Here is a 15,825-nt window from a genome sequence, read left to right as displayed (position 1 = left end):
GACTTTCAACGACGATAGTCTCAAAGTTTTGCTAGATGAAGCCAATATAATGGTAGACATAAATACGGTTAGGCTAAACATTAAATTGTTCATTGATGAAGCCATAAGTGAACCTATTGTATTGGATATAGCGCAAAGGGCTATAAATTTAACAGGAATGCCGCAGACCCTATGCTTATAAGCCTACATCTAATGCATATGTACATCTCGTTTAATCAACTAACTTTAGAGAATACGTTCAGGACGTATTTGGTAATAGGATTTGGGAGTCTGATTTCAAATTTTGATTCCAAATCAGTATATATTTATAAAATTTGCACAAGATTTCAACTTCAAATTATAATTTCAAATCTCAAATTCTCCAAAAAGTAAGATTTGAAATTCAAAATTGTGATTTTAAATTTTATTAAATGTAAACTTGACTCATAAGTTTATACTCCCTCCATTCCATAATAAGTGATTTTTTAGATTTTTCAATTTTTTTCAAAATAAGTGATGCTTTAGAATTTCAAGAAGACTTTGAGCAGATTTTTTCAAGATTACCCTTATTTAAATAGTCAAGATTCAATAACTACCTTATCTTTTTCTAAAAAGTAGTAAAACTTGACTAGGGATAAGTTAGTAAAAACATTCCTAATTTTTTAGGAGTGAGCAATATCTTAAGGGATGTGCATGAGCCTAAAAAATCACTTATTATGGAATGGAGGGAGTATCTCATATAAAAAAAGACTCATTATTTTATATTACGTTAAAAAAGACTCACGCTCGACGACAAGAGATTATTTGTACCATGTGAAATAATTATATTAAAAAATAGCTAGTTACTACTATTGTTGATTTTTTGAACTAGTGGATCTTCATAAAATTATGTGTATTTGAAAGTTTCTAATAATAACATGTAATCACGAGCATTTATTTATAAAAGGAATAGATATGTAGTTTATTAATGTAGCATATTAGGATAGTCCGATATCTTATTTATGAACTATGATTAGCTCATTTTGTAAGATTGTATAAGAGTTGGGGAAGCTTTAATAGTTTTCACAAATTGTGAGGTTTTCATGTTTATGAAAAAAAAATACAACAAAAAAAATTCAAATTGTATGTTTAAATAAATTTTAACTTCAAATCAACATAATTTCAAATCATGACTTGAAATCATGTACAAATGGGCCCTTAGTTTAACGCTGTGGTATTCGTTTTGTCGAGAATTTTTAGTTCCAAAGGACAAAATCCAATACATTAATTGCACTTTCATTAGTTTTAATTCCAATTTCCCTGTGCAGTCGAGTCAATGTAAAAGTTAGGCGTAGGTGAAGAGTTTTTGACCAATATTACCCCTACTATTTTATCTTAACTTTGTTACATCATATCGTAATATTTCACCTAACTGAGAACATCTTTTAAGTTGGTAAAAGTTTGAGCAAAACCATCCGTTTGTACTCTAGAAACAAAGTACCTTTATGATCAGTTCCATTCATTTTAATTTATGTGATCAAATTTGATTGAGGGTGAAATTTAAAATTAAAAATGCTTTTAAAATTATGATCCAAAACAAGTTATATATATTTATATAATTACAGATTATTTTATTAAGAATAAAATAAATAAATCAAAATTAAATATTACTCTTAATATAAACAATATCATTTTTTAAGACTGACTAAAAATAAAAGAGTATCACACAAATTAATATAGAAAAAAAATATTTTCTCTATCTCAAATTATCTATTGTGATTTCTAAAAAGAGTTATCTCAAATTGTTTTTCGTTTTAAAAGTTCAACAAAAAATTAATTATTCTTTTCCATTTTATCATTAGTAATAATTGTTTTTGTAGACTACAAGCATCATAATAAAGTAAATATTTAATGAAGAGAGATTATATCATAACACATAATGGGAGTAAAATAGTCAAAAAACCCTCCTAATTAATGTTTTTTTAAAATTATTTGAGACGGAGGGAGTACTTCGTCCGGTTCAAAATAAGTGTCCACTTAGCCTTTTTATTTTGATTCAAAATAAGTATTCACTTACATAATCAAGAAGGAATTAACTTTATTTTTTCATACTTTCTCCTATTTACTCAAGGCAATAAATAAGCAAGAGTGTTATTAATTAAGGATAGTTTAGTCAAAATACCTATTTTATTTCTAAGAGTTAGGGGTGGTTTGGTATGAGGGATAAGTATGAATAGTCCTGGGATAAAAATTTAGCATCAGCTTATCCTTTAATTTAGTATCAACTCATCCTTTGTTTGGTTACTAATCTTGGGATAAGTTATCCCAGGATTAAAAATAGTACTGGTATAACTTATACCTGCTAACGGGTGGAATAACAATCTCAGAATTAGTTATCCTGGAATAAAACAATGAAATTCACAAAAGTGCCCCTGAAGTATTGAAATCTGCTAGTGAAATCCAAATCGAAATCTCCAGTTCAAACATATCTTATATATTCTAACTATATAGAAGAGCCAGTTGGGCTCACTTTTTCGTCGTCCGTTCCAATTTGATAATTAAAAAAAATTGCGGACCCCATATATATTAAACAAAAAACTAATATTAAAAAAATGTGGGCCCATATTAAACACCAATCAGTATTAAAAAAAAGAGAAAAAAAAAAAGTGGAACCCACCACATCCAAACTCACGGGAAAATAAAAGTGGACCCCATATTAACAAAATCAAGCAATATTAAAAAAAAAGTGAATCTCATATTAAAAAAACAAACAATGTTAAAAAAAAATGCTTAGAAAATCAAACAATTAAATCAATAATGATGGATTCATTGCCACATGCGTATCAACCTATTAGTGGGAGCAAATGAAATTACTGTACAGCAACATACTTAAAATACTTATATATTAAAATAAGATAGAATTTAATTACTTTTTCATTTTTTCCTTACTCTAATAAATGTGAAAAGAGATTAATGTCATAAAAGAAAAAATAATATTAAATGGAGATCAAATAATTAATAAGGTAAATTAGTGAAATTATAATTCTAATTGACATTTTCTTAAAAAATCGTGTAAAAAACAACATGACAAGTAAAATGAGTTAAACAAAAAATATTTACTAAAAATTAAAAAATAGAAGTTCTTCATTTAAATAGAAAATCAAATTTCTACTTTGTTTCATTTTAAACATGTAAAATTAATATAATAATTTGAATTAGAATTATCCAAATCAAAATTTGATAAAAAAAAATTATATGTATTACTTTACTATTACTACTATATAGAAGAGCCGGTTTATAGAGGCAAGATCGTCGTCCGTGTTCGATCCTACTTTTTTATTTAAGGGTAACAAAATCCTTTGTGGTCCCACCCACTTTTTTATTTAAGGGCAAAAAAATAACGTTTTATACTCTATATTGCCAACTCTTCTAAGAAATAGATAGAAATACTTTATTATATTTCTATTTTTCTACTATATAGAAGCATCGGTTTACCCATACTTCGTCGTCAGTCACTCTTAAAAAAAAAAGGTGGACCCCACCCTCTCCAAACTCATGAAAAAAAAAAGTGGACCCTATACTAAAAAAAAAGGCAACGTAAAAAAAAAAAAAACGTGCACCCCATATATTAAAAAATCAAACAATATTCATGTAATTCTCAAAGTATTCCAATCAAGTCAATAATAGTGGATTCATTGCCACATGCATATTAACCCATTAGTAGGAGCAAATGAAATTATTGCACAACAAAAAACATGGACCCCATATTATTACTTTTCTTCAAAATATTTAATTGCTGTATTTGCTATTCTGCCATGTCATTTATTTGTTATGTTTCTTAAATAAATATGTCATGTCATTTATTTGTTATGTTTCTTAAATAAATATACTTAAAATATATATATATTTAAAAAATAAGATACAATTTAATTACTTTTATATTTTTATTCTTACTCTAATAAATGTGAAAAGAGATTAATATCAAATGAAGATCAAATATGAATAAGGTAAATTAGTCAAATTATAACTCTAATTCAAGTTTCCTTAAAAAAAATGCAAAAGACAACATGACAAGTAAAATGAGCTAAACCGAGAATATTTATCAAAAATTAAACAATAGCATTTTTTTCGTTTAAATAGAAAATCAATTTCTACTTTTTTTTTCGTTTTAAACATGTAAAATTAATTTAATAATTTGAATTAGAATTATCCAAATCAAAATTTGATAAAAAATAATAAGTATTTTACACCTTTAAATTAATCGAATTAAAATTGAAAGTATCAACTGATGCTTAAATATTGCTATTATTTTATCTCAAAGAGAGGAAAATAGTTTTCTTTTAAACAACTCTTCTCTTTTAAAAAATATTAATAAATTTTCGTAGCAAACATGAATACAATAAAATTTTAGATACGGATCACAAACTACAATGTTATATTAATCGTATTTTGAACATAATATATATATATATATATATATATATATATATATATATATATATATATATATATATATATATATATATATTATTATTACTATCTAAACACAACTATATATACATAGATATACTATAATCCGAAGTATTGGGCCCGTGCACAGCACGGGCATAGGCCATCTAGTTCTGTATATAAATATAAGTTTTTTTTCCTTACTAGGGGCATCGTATCTTATTGCTTTTTGCAGAACCTTGTATATTCTGGAGTTTCACGTTCTTAGCTTCTTATCCATATGTTATGAGCTTGACTTGAGTTCTGGAATGAAAGTTAAGCGGAGGAGTGTACAAGGTAAACCGATAAATCGCATCAAATTAATAAATCGAGTCAAATCGAGAAAAAAAAATTCACTAGTGGTTTGGTGTTGGAAAAAAAATCCGACCATAATTGGTTTGGTTTGGTTTTAGCTAAAAAAAGTTAAACCGAATCAAACCAACCCGACATTACATGTATTCAATTTTTAAAATATTTTATACATAAAAATATTTATTTGTATTGTAATTTATAAATATTTCTTAAATGTTTTCGTAGTTTTTTTAATCTATTATCATATTATTCAAGCTTGAACTTAGAATTTTGAATGTTAATAAGTTTTACATCCTATGAATATTAGTAACTCATATAAAGTCCAAACCAAAACCAACTCAACATTAATACTAACAAAAGAAATTCAATTCCACTAGGAATGACAACAATGTTGGATATCTATTCTTTAGTTTTGCATAATTAGTTTAGAGAGTGAAAATACATAACTTAAGTTTTTTTTTCTTGTCATGTAATTAATACTTATTAGCCGTACTTATTTTAGCATGACTTAGTATTTTTAGATTAAGGTCATTTTCTTTATGGCTTATTAATTAACAATATTTGTTTTAATCGATTTTATTATCTTTTGTTGAATATTTTAATACAATGTCATCACTCTCTCACATTTTGTGTTATTTTCGTATGAAACACCTTAATTGTATAGTTGTATCTTACTAGAACTAAAGAAATATTTGAAGTAAAAGTTATATGTTTTGTATCAAGACTATTCCAGAAAAAAAAAAAACCAGAAAAACCTGAGAAAACCGAATAACCCGAGAAAATCCGAGGTTGAAAATCTCGAATTTTATTGATTTGGTGTATCAATTTAAAAACCCAACACAATTAGTTTAGTTTGGTGTTTAAAAAATCCGAACCAATCCGATCCATGTACACTTGTAGTTAAGTGCATTTGTCTAGCTTATAAAAGACAATCACACATTACTTTGAAAAAGTATGCAACTAAAATCATCACTAAAATAAACACATTAGATATTATTGAAGACGAATCAATTATTAAGTGGTAAGAATTAGCTGTTTCGTTGAGTTATTTCCATATCCTTTCTTCACATAGCAAGACTTATAGGCTGAGGTGAGGTGGAGGGTATTTTTGTAAACAAATAACTTTTTTTTAGAAATTATGCAATAAATGTTATTTTTTATACAATATACCAAACAGTCAATAAAAAATACTATCAGGATAACTAATCCCATTATAACTAATTCCAGCATAACTTATCTCAGCATAACTTATATTTCGTCTGTCCCAATTTATATAACGCTCTTCCTTTTTAGTCAATCCTAAAAAGAATAATATTTTTCTGTATTTAGTAACATTAATGAAATAATGTTTAGCCCACACAACATTTTATGGTTTGTTTTAGATCACAAATTTCAAAAATCCTTTTTTTTTTAAACTTCGAGATCAGTCATACATATTCATGTAAATGAGACGAAGGGAGTAGAAGTCAGTATTTTTGTAAATGAGACGGAGGGAGTAGAAGTCAGTATTTTCTTAAAAGGTATGAAAAAGACAAAGTAAACACTTATTTTGAACAGAGGAAGTATCATTTTTCATTATGTGAGTTAGAATTGTCACTAACTAAAACAAGTAGTAAATGTTTGAGCTTCATCGAAAAAGCCTCCACGCTTAGTAATCAACAGGTGATTGAATGGAGGGGCGGATTTAGAGGGTGGGGAGGGTATCGGCAAAAATTATAATGTATATATAGCGTAGATTTTATGTGTTAATAGACATATATTAATTTTTAAATATCCTGAATAAATGCAAAAGGTTAGCTCAAGTGGTTCAAGGTGTTCAAAATTGTCTCTAGTGTCCTGGGTTTAATTTTCAAGAACAATATTATTTTTTATATTTAACTTTTGTAATTTTTTTTAAAATTTTCTGAATGAAAATTTTGAATCCGTCAGTGATTGAATCAATCAGATATAAATCGGGCAGATCACCTTCATTTAAGACCCATCCCGCTCAACATGCTGACAGCCAGCCCATATCATTCAATTACCCTCCAACTACCCACCTTTATTATTCGGCCCATTAATTCCTCTTGCTTTCTCAAACACTAATTCCTATTTATAAGTACACCCCACAAACACCCTAGTCCATAAATATCATCAAAAAACAAACTTGTACTACTACATTTTACTACAAACTTTTCATCCTCCCTCATGGCAAGTGCATATAAATTTGTACTTTTACTAATCGTTTGCAGTGGAATATTATTAGCTAATGGAGATGATAATAACAAGAATAGCCTTGGTAAAAAGTGCGGTGAGGAGGTTCAAAAGGTAGTTGCTTGTTTAACGTTTGCGACGGGGAAAGCCCCGTCGCCGTCTAAGGAATGCTGTGATGCAGCAAAGGATATCAAGGACAAGAAGCCGGTTTGCTTATGTTACCTAATAGAACAGATCCATAAAGGATCAAGTCCTGAGTTGAAGAGTATGGGTATTCAAGAAGATAAATTGCTTCAACTTCCTTCTGCTTGCAAACTCACTAACGCCAGCATCTCTAACTGCCCTAGTAAGCTGCTTCTTCTTTCTCTTATATAATCTATACTTCACATAAATGAGCTCAAACAAGGCATGGTACATTGCATATCTTTTTCACGTCCCTATTTTTTCTATGTGAATTCTTGTTCATGCCATACAATTGTCACTATTTGACTTTCTAAGGTGTACATGTTGTAATTGTTTGTAACTTGTAAGTAAAAAGCACTCCATCCGGTCTAATTCAAGAAATAAAGAGACTTTTAAAACTGAGTCTGTTTGGATTGACTTATTTTAGGTGCTTTTAAGTCAAAATGAATTTTAAACACGTTGGTAGTGTTTGAGTAAAATAAAAAAAGTGATTTTAAGCTAAAATGACAAAAATGAGCCAAACGAAATTACTCCCTCCGTTCATTTTTACTTGTCCACTATTCCCTTTATAGATTTTTATTTTTACTTGTCAATTTTCACATATCAAGGTAAGATAAAAAAAAAAATCCTGTTTTACTCTTAGCATTTATTACTCATTTCAAATCATTTTTTCAATTCCAATACAATTATACACCATTTAATAAGGATATGGTGGTAAAATACCTATCTTAATTATTGTTTCTTAAACAGCGTAAAAAGTCAAAACATGATAAGTAAAAGTAAACGGAGAGAGTACTAACTTATGTAAGCCCATCCAAATGGGCTCCTTGTGATCTTAAATTAAAGATGTTATGATGTACTAAAATGTCTTTAGAATTTCGTGGTTCTAAACTTGTCAGATATGATGTTGGAATTGTCAACTTAGTAAATACTTCCTCCGTCCATTTTCACTTGTCCTGAATTAACTTGACACATCTTTAAGCAGTCATAAATTGAATAACAATTTTACTATATAACCACTAATTATTTCTACATCATCTAATGATTGAAATCAATAAAATATATTTTTAAAATATTGCAGCCACTAAGAATTTTTTGAACTTTCCAATTCAATAATTAATACTAGGGATAAAGTAGATATAAAATGGTAAATTATCTTTTAATTTTTTAAACTGGACAAGTAAAAGATAACTATTTTTAATATATAAGACAAGTAAAAATAGATGGAAGAAATATAAAAAGAGGAACTCTATTTTGGGAGTAAGAACCTAATTAGGACGGAGGGAGCAGTAGTATGTGTTAACACAATTAATTGGTTGGGAAATAGCACCTTTATTTTTTGATTTTTTGATTGTTGATATGTTAAATATAACGAAAAGGTTTTTTGGCCACATTATTTTAGCTACAATAATTTAAATGAGGTAAATTCATATGATTATTTAGGATAAATTTAAAAATTTATGCTTACTTAATGACATTTCTATATGTTTTTCTTAAAGTTTATGTTAATTTAAAATTATACAATAGAGATTATGGTGATTTTTATATAAATATGATCAAATTTGGATTAAATTGGTGTGACCATTTAAATATAACGCAACCTAAAAGTATATGTTCTTGGAAATGTGAAGTCAATCCTTGAAATAAGTAACTTATTCAGTGAAATTTTGCTCGGAGCGTACGTAACCACGTATTCATGTTGACATGAAATTCTCTCTCTCTTAAATCAGTTTATTCAATTCGCTCTCTCGTTTAAAATAAGTGATCGCTTAATTTTTTTATTTTTTTTTAAAATAAGTGTTCACTTATATAATAAAAAAGAAATTAATCGTTTTTTTTTTCAAATTTATTCCTATTTAGATAAGTAAATTTTATGTAATCAAGAAACTATATTAATTAGGTAGTATTTAATTAAGATTAATTTAGTTAAAATACTTATTTTTTAGGAATTAGTAATTTCTTAGGGTACGCTGATGTTGGTTACGTAATTCTTGTATTTATAAAACAAGGGCAAGTTATGCATTTGGCTAGTAGGCTAAAAAATAATAACATTCCGTAACCGAATATATAAAAACCAAATACATGAAAAGTATATCTATTATTATGTATAAAATATGTATACCTTGTGTACACTAACATTAATATACAAAATTATATATTTATCAGTTACTCATCTGTGTCATTATTTATATTTACTTATTTCCTTATGTATCTGTGTCAAAAAGGATAACCCTTTTCTGTACGTGGAAAATGCAATTATTTATAGTCACACAAAATATACGTGACTCATTTAACACCACAAGTTTAAAAGTTTTTTCTTCTTTTTTAGACGGGCAATTCGCAGGAATGCCCTTATTTTGGTGGTCTTTAATTTTTGTCCACTAAATTGGCGGTCTTTAATTTTTGTCCTTCGCTAGAGCTCCTTGGTTTCAGGTTTAAATCCCCGCTCAATAAAAAATTAAAAAAAAAAACTCTCAAGGTAGATTATGAATTCTCAAGGCAGAGTTGCAGAATAGCAAAATTCTGCATGCAGGTAGAGTTTTGCTACCTTCAGGTACCCTTAAGGTAGAGTTTTGCCTTCAGGCATGCCAAGACTTTGCCTCAAGGCCTAACGTTGGCCCGAACAGACCTAACTTTGCTATAAATTCTGCCTTGTGAAATTATTATTTTTTTGTTTAACCGAGCCGAGGTTCGAGCCCCAAACCTCTTAGTATTAGGCGAAATGGGCAAAAATTAAAGACCACCATTTTGAGGGGCAAAAATTAAAGATCAGTGCATTTGAAGGGAACTCCGCATAAAAAATTGTTTTTAAACACCGTGTCTAATCAAATAAGTTCACATAAATTAAAACGGAGAAGTATTTATTTCGGTAAGTGGTTACACAGTCTAAAAAATCCCATAAAAGAATATGTTATTTGGAGCTCAAGGGGCTTTATTTGACCCGTAAACGAAGTACACGTATAGATCAGAATGTGCAGTAGCGATATACTAAGATTCTGACACCTGTCAAGAATTAAAGTTTGATATTTAAGTGAAAGAAGAGTTGATAGGCTGACTCATACAATTCGAAAATGTATATCAATTTTGCATTAATTAGCTAATTAACAGGGGAGTTTTCAATTATCACAAAAAGAGTATCTTGTTTGGAAGTATAAAGAAATTAATATTTATATCTCAATACCGAGCAAGTTATTATGGATTATATGAATTTTCACCGTTTATGTAGCTTTAAGTTAAAATCATGCATCATAAGTAGAAGAAAACTTTTAGCAGCAACATTCTTTGTAGATATGGGTACTGGACTTTTTTTTTCCTTCGACTTTACCGATCAAGTCATATGCATACTCGTGTGATTGATGTTTTTACCATTGTCTCTAGCTACTTATACATTAATTTCCTTGTTGATGAGCGCAGAGCTACTCAACATTCCTCCAAATTCACCTGATTATGACATCTTCATCAATTCATCCAAAACCACTGGCCCCACACCTACCGGAGGTTCTTCTTCATCATCATCATCGTCGTCTGATACTACAAAAGGCGCCTCCAACGGATACAAGAACGGACCCCAGCTTTCAGTCGCCGGAACAATTGTGGTTGCTGCATTTGTAGCAATCTTTTTAACTGTTATTCCTAAGGAGCTACTAGTGTTTTGATTTAAGTAGAGGAAAAGAAACTAGATGATCACTGTAATTTCTTGGAGTTTTTGGTTGTAACGCGTCTTTGTATTTACGTACGTATGGAATTATGTTTGTTTGGATTTGTTTTGCTGGTGCGAGACTTATAAATTCTGCTTTTATTTTTCCTCTTTCGTTTATCTTGTTGAGCTTACTTTAAGAAAAAAATCACAGTTTTCTAATTAGTCCCTCAATAAATCACAGTAAATATTCCCCTATGTGAATAGATTACCCACCCACAAAGACATAAAGACTATTGGTATATGTAACATCTTAGGGATGTACGGTCAGACCTCTGTATAACAATTACCTGTGTGATAACATTTCACTATAAAAATTATGTTTTTTTGCGGAATCGAACTTTCTGTTATGTTATATTATATATTTGATATAATAATTCACTATAGCAGCAAAAGAATATCGGAACAAACGACGCTGTTATAGAGAGGTTTGACTGTATAATACTCAAAGTAGTTTAAAGAAAATGGAAACTAGTAGAAATTGTCTTTGCTCTTTTTCGAACAGAAGTACACAGAGAATTATACATGCACAAAGATACATTTGTAGTAGTCTCTTTCTGTCTCTTAAGTTGCTGAAGATGCTGCAGTTTCAAAGGAGTGTTTCCTTACAAGAAGGCAGGTGATTTTAGAGGGTTGAGCATGTGTATTATCAACTGTACACAACACGAAATCCGGTCGATGTAACGCTAAAGCCAATCTTTCTTTCCCTGCAATATCCAAACCAGAAGCATCTAACAGAACATGCCATGAATTTCTATGAGCTTCTGATATCCAATGCATCGAGTAACACGTTTCTTCCACATTAGCAGGATACGCAAATAGCCCTTTTGGACTATGTTTTGATTTCCTCCTAAAATATTGGCTAAGTTGTGATCCTTTGATCCTCAAATCAAGCCAAGTTTCTGGTGCTGCAATCACTTTTGAATCTTTAAATGTAACAAATTCCCTTATGCAATCATGCTCTTCATCACTAAGAATTGTCATGTAGTAATTTCCCCTAAAGAAAGGGTAACATTCTCCAATCATCATCATCGCTTCTTTTAACGTAAGTGTAAAAACAACTAAATACTCCTCTTCACTTAGCCCACATTGCTGCAAAGCTCGATTTCGGACTTGAATTTCTGGAATTGAAATGAAATTCCCTTGGTAAGACGTTTTCTTGGTAAGAATATCGAGCAATCTTGATGGTTCCAATTGGATTTTTCCCAACTCTGAATTACTAGTGCCAAAAGAAGGCGATGAGGACTCTCTCCTCGGGGATTTTCCCTTGTCATTAGCCGATGATTCTGAAGGTTCGTCGTTCATACAAAGGGCATAAAGATCAATTTTATCTCCTTCTTCCACAAGCCCATTGCAATATTCAGGGTACTTGGCTAAAACATACTGTTGAACATATTGCATTTCACTTGGTGTTATCGGCCCTGACCATCTTAAATCAAGCCCATGGAGTGTTGATATGGCTTCTGCCACCAAATGGGCTGGAATTATAGTATTTGCTTTCTGTTCTTTAATCAACAAATCTTAATCAGATCAAAATCTTTAAGCTCATAACATGAAATAACTAAGGTGCGATTGGTATGACGAAAAAACGTTTTCTGAAAAATAAGTTGTTTGTGTTTGGTTGTCAGAAAATGTTTTTCAAGAAACAATCTTCCACGAAAATAAGAAAAATGACTTCACTCACCTTTAAAAATAAGTCAGTTTCCTTCACAATTATCTCCACTCCCAATTTCAATACTCAAAGATTTCAAACACGATCAAGTTTGCTAATATTATTATACTTCTTCAATAATTACTTTTCTTTTCCAAAATTATTTTTCACTCTCCAACCAAATATAGAAAAGGCTTTCAAAGAAACTGTTTGACATAAAATAAGTCTTTCCAACCACATCCGAGTTTAAAAGAACAACGAAGACCAAAGGAACAATAAAGTTAAGCATTCAATTACTTACTGTAAGGTATTTTCATTTCCTTTCATTATAAGAATCCAATTATCATATAAAGCATATAGATGGGAGAGAAGTTGAACTTGCCTTAATAACCATGCTGTTTGGTCTGCTGCTGTTAATTGGTGATTTTGGTATAGGGGGTAACAAGGAATATTCTACAACTTCACCATCCTAGTCATGAAAACAGGAAAAGAGAGAAAAAAAATAATGAGTCCGTGTAATTCATTATAGTAAAGCCGTTGATTAGAACAAAACCTTCATGATTAGATACAGAAGAGGTGATACCTTGGAATCTTTGTTTAGGCTTAATTGTTCTTCAGCGTCATTTCCCATGATGTTTCTGTACTTTGATTAAACCAAACAAACAAAATCTTTTAAGGCCAGGAAGTGAAATCAGGAATTTTTTGAGAAGAATAATGGTGCAGAAGAAGCTAATTGATTTGACAAATAATTAACGATAAATATGCTACTCCCTCTCACCCAATTTATGTTATCTACTATTCTTTTTAATCTTTTCCAAAAAAACTATCCATTTTTATATTTAAAAATAATTTAATTTTAAATTTTCTTTTTACCATTAATGAAATAATTTAGAACCACATCAATATGACTTATTTTAGAGCTTGCAAAAGTCTTCTTTTATTTTTTAATTAACTTCATGTATAGCTAAATTATATCACATAAACTGTAACGAGGGAGTATTAAAAAGGGGATACAAAGACGCCGACATTGATAAAAGTCAATCAGTCATTCACTCTCTGTTTAGGTAATCTCGTAACTAACTAGGCAAGGCATTTCTTCAGAGTAATGAAGTAATTCTTCAGGTTTTTGACTGAAGAACAGTTCAGAAAAAAAAAAAATGGAGTAGAATTTATTGTATTAAATAGAGTATGCAATCACATTTTTTTTACTGAATATTAAATTATTTCTAAATAAAAATGTGTTGTTCTTTTTTGAAAGAAATGGCAACTAAACGTTTAAACTTTGAAAATGTACATCTAGATATCTTAATTTGATTTAAATTGGCCTCATAAACACCACAATTTGAGAATGTACATCCGGAAAAATGTGCTTACGAGGCCAACTTAAATCAAGTTGTTTAGATGTACATTTTTAAAGTTGGGGTGTTTGTTGTCAGTTGATGTCAAGTTAAAGTGTCTATTATTTATGTATTATGCCTAGTTATTTTCGATAAAAACTCCGACTTTGAGAATGCACATCCAGAAAAGTTTGTTTATGGAGTCAACTTCAGCCAAGTTAAGCGATCTAGATGTGCATTTTTAAAGTTGAGGTGTTTAATTGTCAGTTGAGGCCAAGTTAAAGTGTATGTCTATGTATTATGCCTAGTTGTTCTGGATAAACACCTCAACTTTGGAAATGCACATACAGAAAAGTGTGTTTACAGGGCCAACTTAAACCAAGTTAAGTTGTCTAGATGTGCATTTTTAAAATTGAGGTGTTTAGTTGCCAGTTGATGCCAAGTTAAGGTGTCTATCTGTGAATTATGCCTATTTATTTTCGATAAATACTCTAACTTTGAGAATGCATATCTGAAAAAGTGTGTTTATGGGGCCAACTTAAACAAAGTTAAGTTGTTTAGATGTACATTTTTAAAATTGGATGTTTAGTTACCAGTTGAAGCCAAGTTAAGATGTCTATCTATGTATTGTGTTAGGGTTTTGTCCTTATTTTTTTTACCATATATGAGTTTTACTTTTCTCTTGAAGGAAAGTCAAAGTATAACCATATTTGGTTTACTTTTGCTGAAAGAAAAATATAATTCTTTTTCATATTTGGCTAGTCCTTTTCTTGAAGGAAAAAGTTTTGGACTTCTATATATTGAAGAATCTCTCTCATACAATAGAACACACAATAGCATCCACAATGTAGTCATTAAAGAATCTTGTTTAAGGGAAGTTTATTCTCTCAATAGGTTTTTATACTTTATATATTAGTTTTTCAATATGTAGGTCACTTGACCAAATCATATTATACTATTATGTCTTTTTAGTATATCTTCTATGACGCCCTGATTATTTTGATCCCAACATTATGCCTAGTTATTTTCAATCCAGTCGATCTTTTCCACCCTCTTAGTCTATGTGAAAGAAAGCGATTATTTTCTTTTGTTTTCTTTTTATCAAACAAATTAAAGAATGCTCAGAAGACCAATTTACCAAGATGTTGAAATGACCTTTTAGAAGGTATTTAATTCGTATATATGCTAATAATATAAAGATCTTTACGATGTCAATATATTTAAATTTATTAATAAAGATAACTACATGTAATTGTTATTTAGGTTGTAAAAATTCTTTTACATCTGTAATGTATTGGAATTAAGCTCGAAAAATACGTTTCCTAATAATTTTTAGTTTTCATAATGTTTAAGAACGAGTGAAAGTGTAATAATGCTTCAACAAATCAACTAGTATATATTGCATTATTAGTTGGTATTTAGTCATTAATGAAATTAAAAAAGGGCCATTGAGCTTGATGTTTTTGGTTTCTTATAATCAATCTAGCGGACACATAAACCAATCACAAGTTGAGTAAAAGCAATACGGAAAGCGCAACAACTCACTACATTAATTTGTTAATGACTAATTAACAAAACATAGAGGAATCAATTGGAAATAATTGTTGTTGGAGATTGAGACCTTTAAAGCATTTAAGAACGTTGGGTATGAGGATTGTATTGTTTGGTCCTACTATGTGAGATCATCTTGAATTGTTCAGTACTAATTCAACCATCAATTCTTTTAATAAATAGTATAAATATCCCGTCTTTGGTCTCATCTCCCACGTTTTTTAATATTTTTAAAGTAAAGATAATTAATTTTTAGCAACATACTATCTAGAACGTTCACACATGACCCAAAATCAACAGGGCAAAGGCATCTTTTATATATCCTTGCGGGTATTTACATTGCAGAAAAAGACAATTTGTCAAGGATTTCTCCACGTATGAATCATATGTAAATGATGATATCTTGAAGACTTCTTTTTTTGGCTTAATATACAGAAAATCATTCAAAACTGCAA

General features: G+C 29.5%; 2 protein-coding genes and 1 long non-coding RNA gene across 3 annotated transcripts; 1 reads left to right on the top strand and 2 right to left on the bottom strand.

The window, feature by feature from the left end:
* The first annotated feature begins 6,877 nt into the window (after nt 1-6,877).
* LOC132641283 (non-specific lipid transfer protein GPI-anchored 1) lies at nt 6,878-10,896 on the top strand. The gene is made up of 2 exons (XM_060358208.1): nt 6,878-7,297; nt 10,549-10,896. The coding sequence occupies exons 1-2, from the start codon at nt 6,946-6,948 to the stop codon at nt 10,788-10,790; spliced, it is 594 nt and encodes a 197-aa protein (XP_060214191.1). The 5' UTR covers nt 6,878-6,945; the 3' UTR covers nt 10,791-10,896.
* A 335-nt stretch (nt 10,897-11,231) lies between these two features.
* On the bottom strand, nt 11,232-12,799 carry LOC132639693 (uncharacterized). The gene is made up of 2 exons (XM_060356126.1): nt 12,784-12,799; nt 11,232-12,351 (listed from the first exon to the last, which is right to left on the bottom strand). Exons 1-2 carry the CDS (start codon nt 12,797-12,799, stop codon nt 11,396-11,398), a joined length of 972 nt encoding a protein of 323 aa, XP_060212109.1. The 3' UTR covers nt 11,232-11,395.
* Nucleotides 12,800-12,864: 65 nt separating this feature from the next.
* LOC132641284 (uncharacterized) lies at nt 12,865-13,397 on the bottom strand. The gene is made up of 2 exons (XR_009582796.1): nt 13,066-13,397; nt 12,865-12,951 (listed from the first exon to the last, which is right to left on the bottom strand). It is a non-coding gene; the product is annotated as an uncharacterized LOC132641284 (long non-coding RNA).
* Nucleotides 13,398-15,825: the final 2,428 nt, after the last annotated feature.

This window comes from Lycium barbarum, chromosome 5 (assembly GCF_019175385.1).
Source record: "Lycium barbarum isolate Lr01 chromosome 5, ASM1917538v2, whole genome shotgun sequence".
Taxonomy (NCBI): Eukaryota; Viridiplantae; Streptophyta; class Magnoliopsida; order Solanales; family Solanaceae; genus Lycium; species Lycium barbarum.
This window is presented reverse-complemented; position numbering and strand designations above follow the sequence as displayed.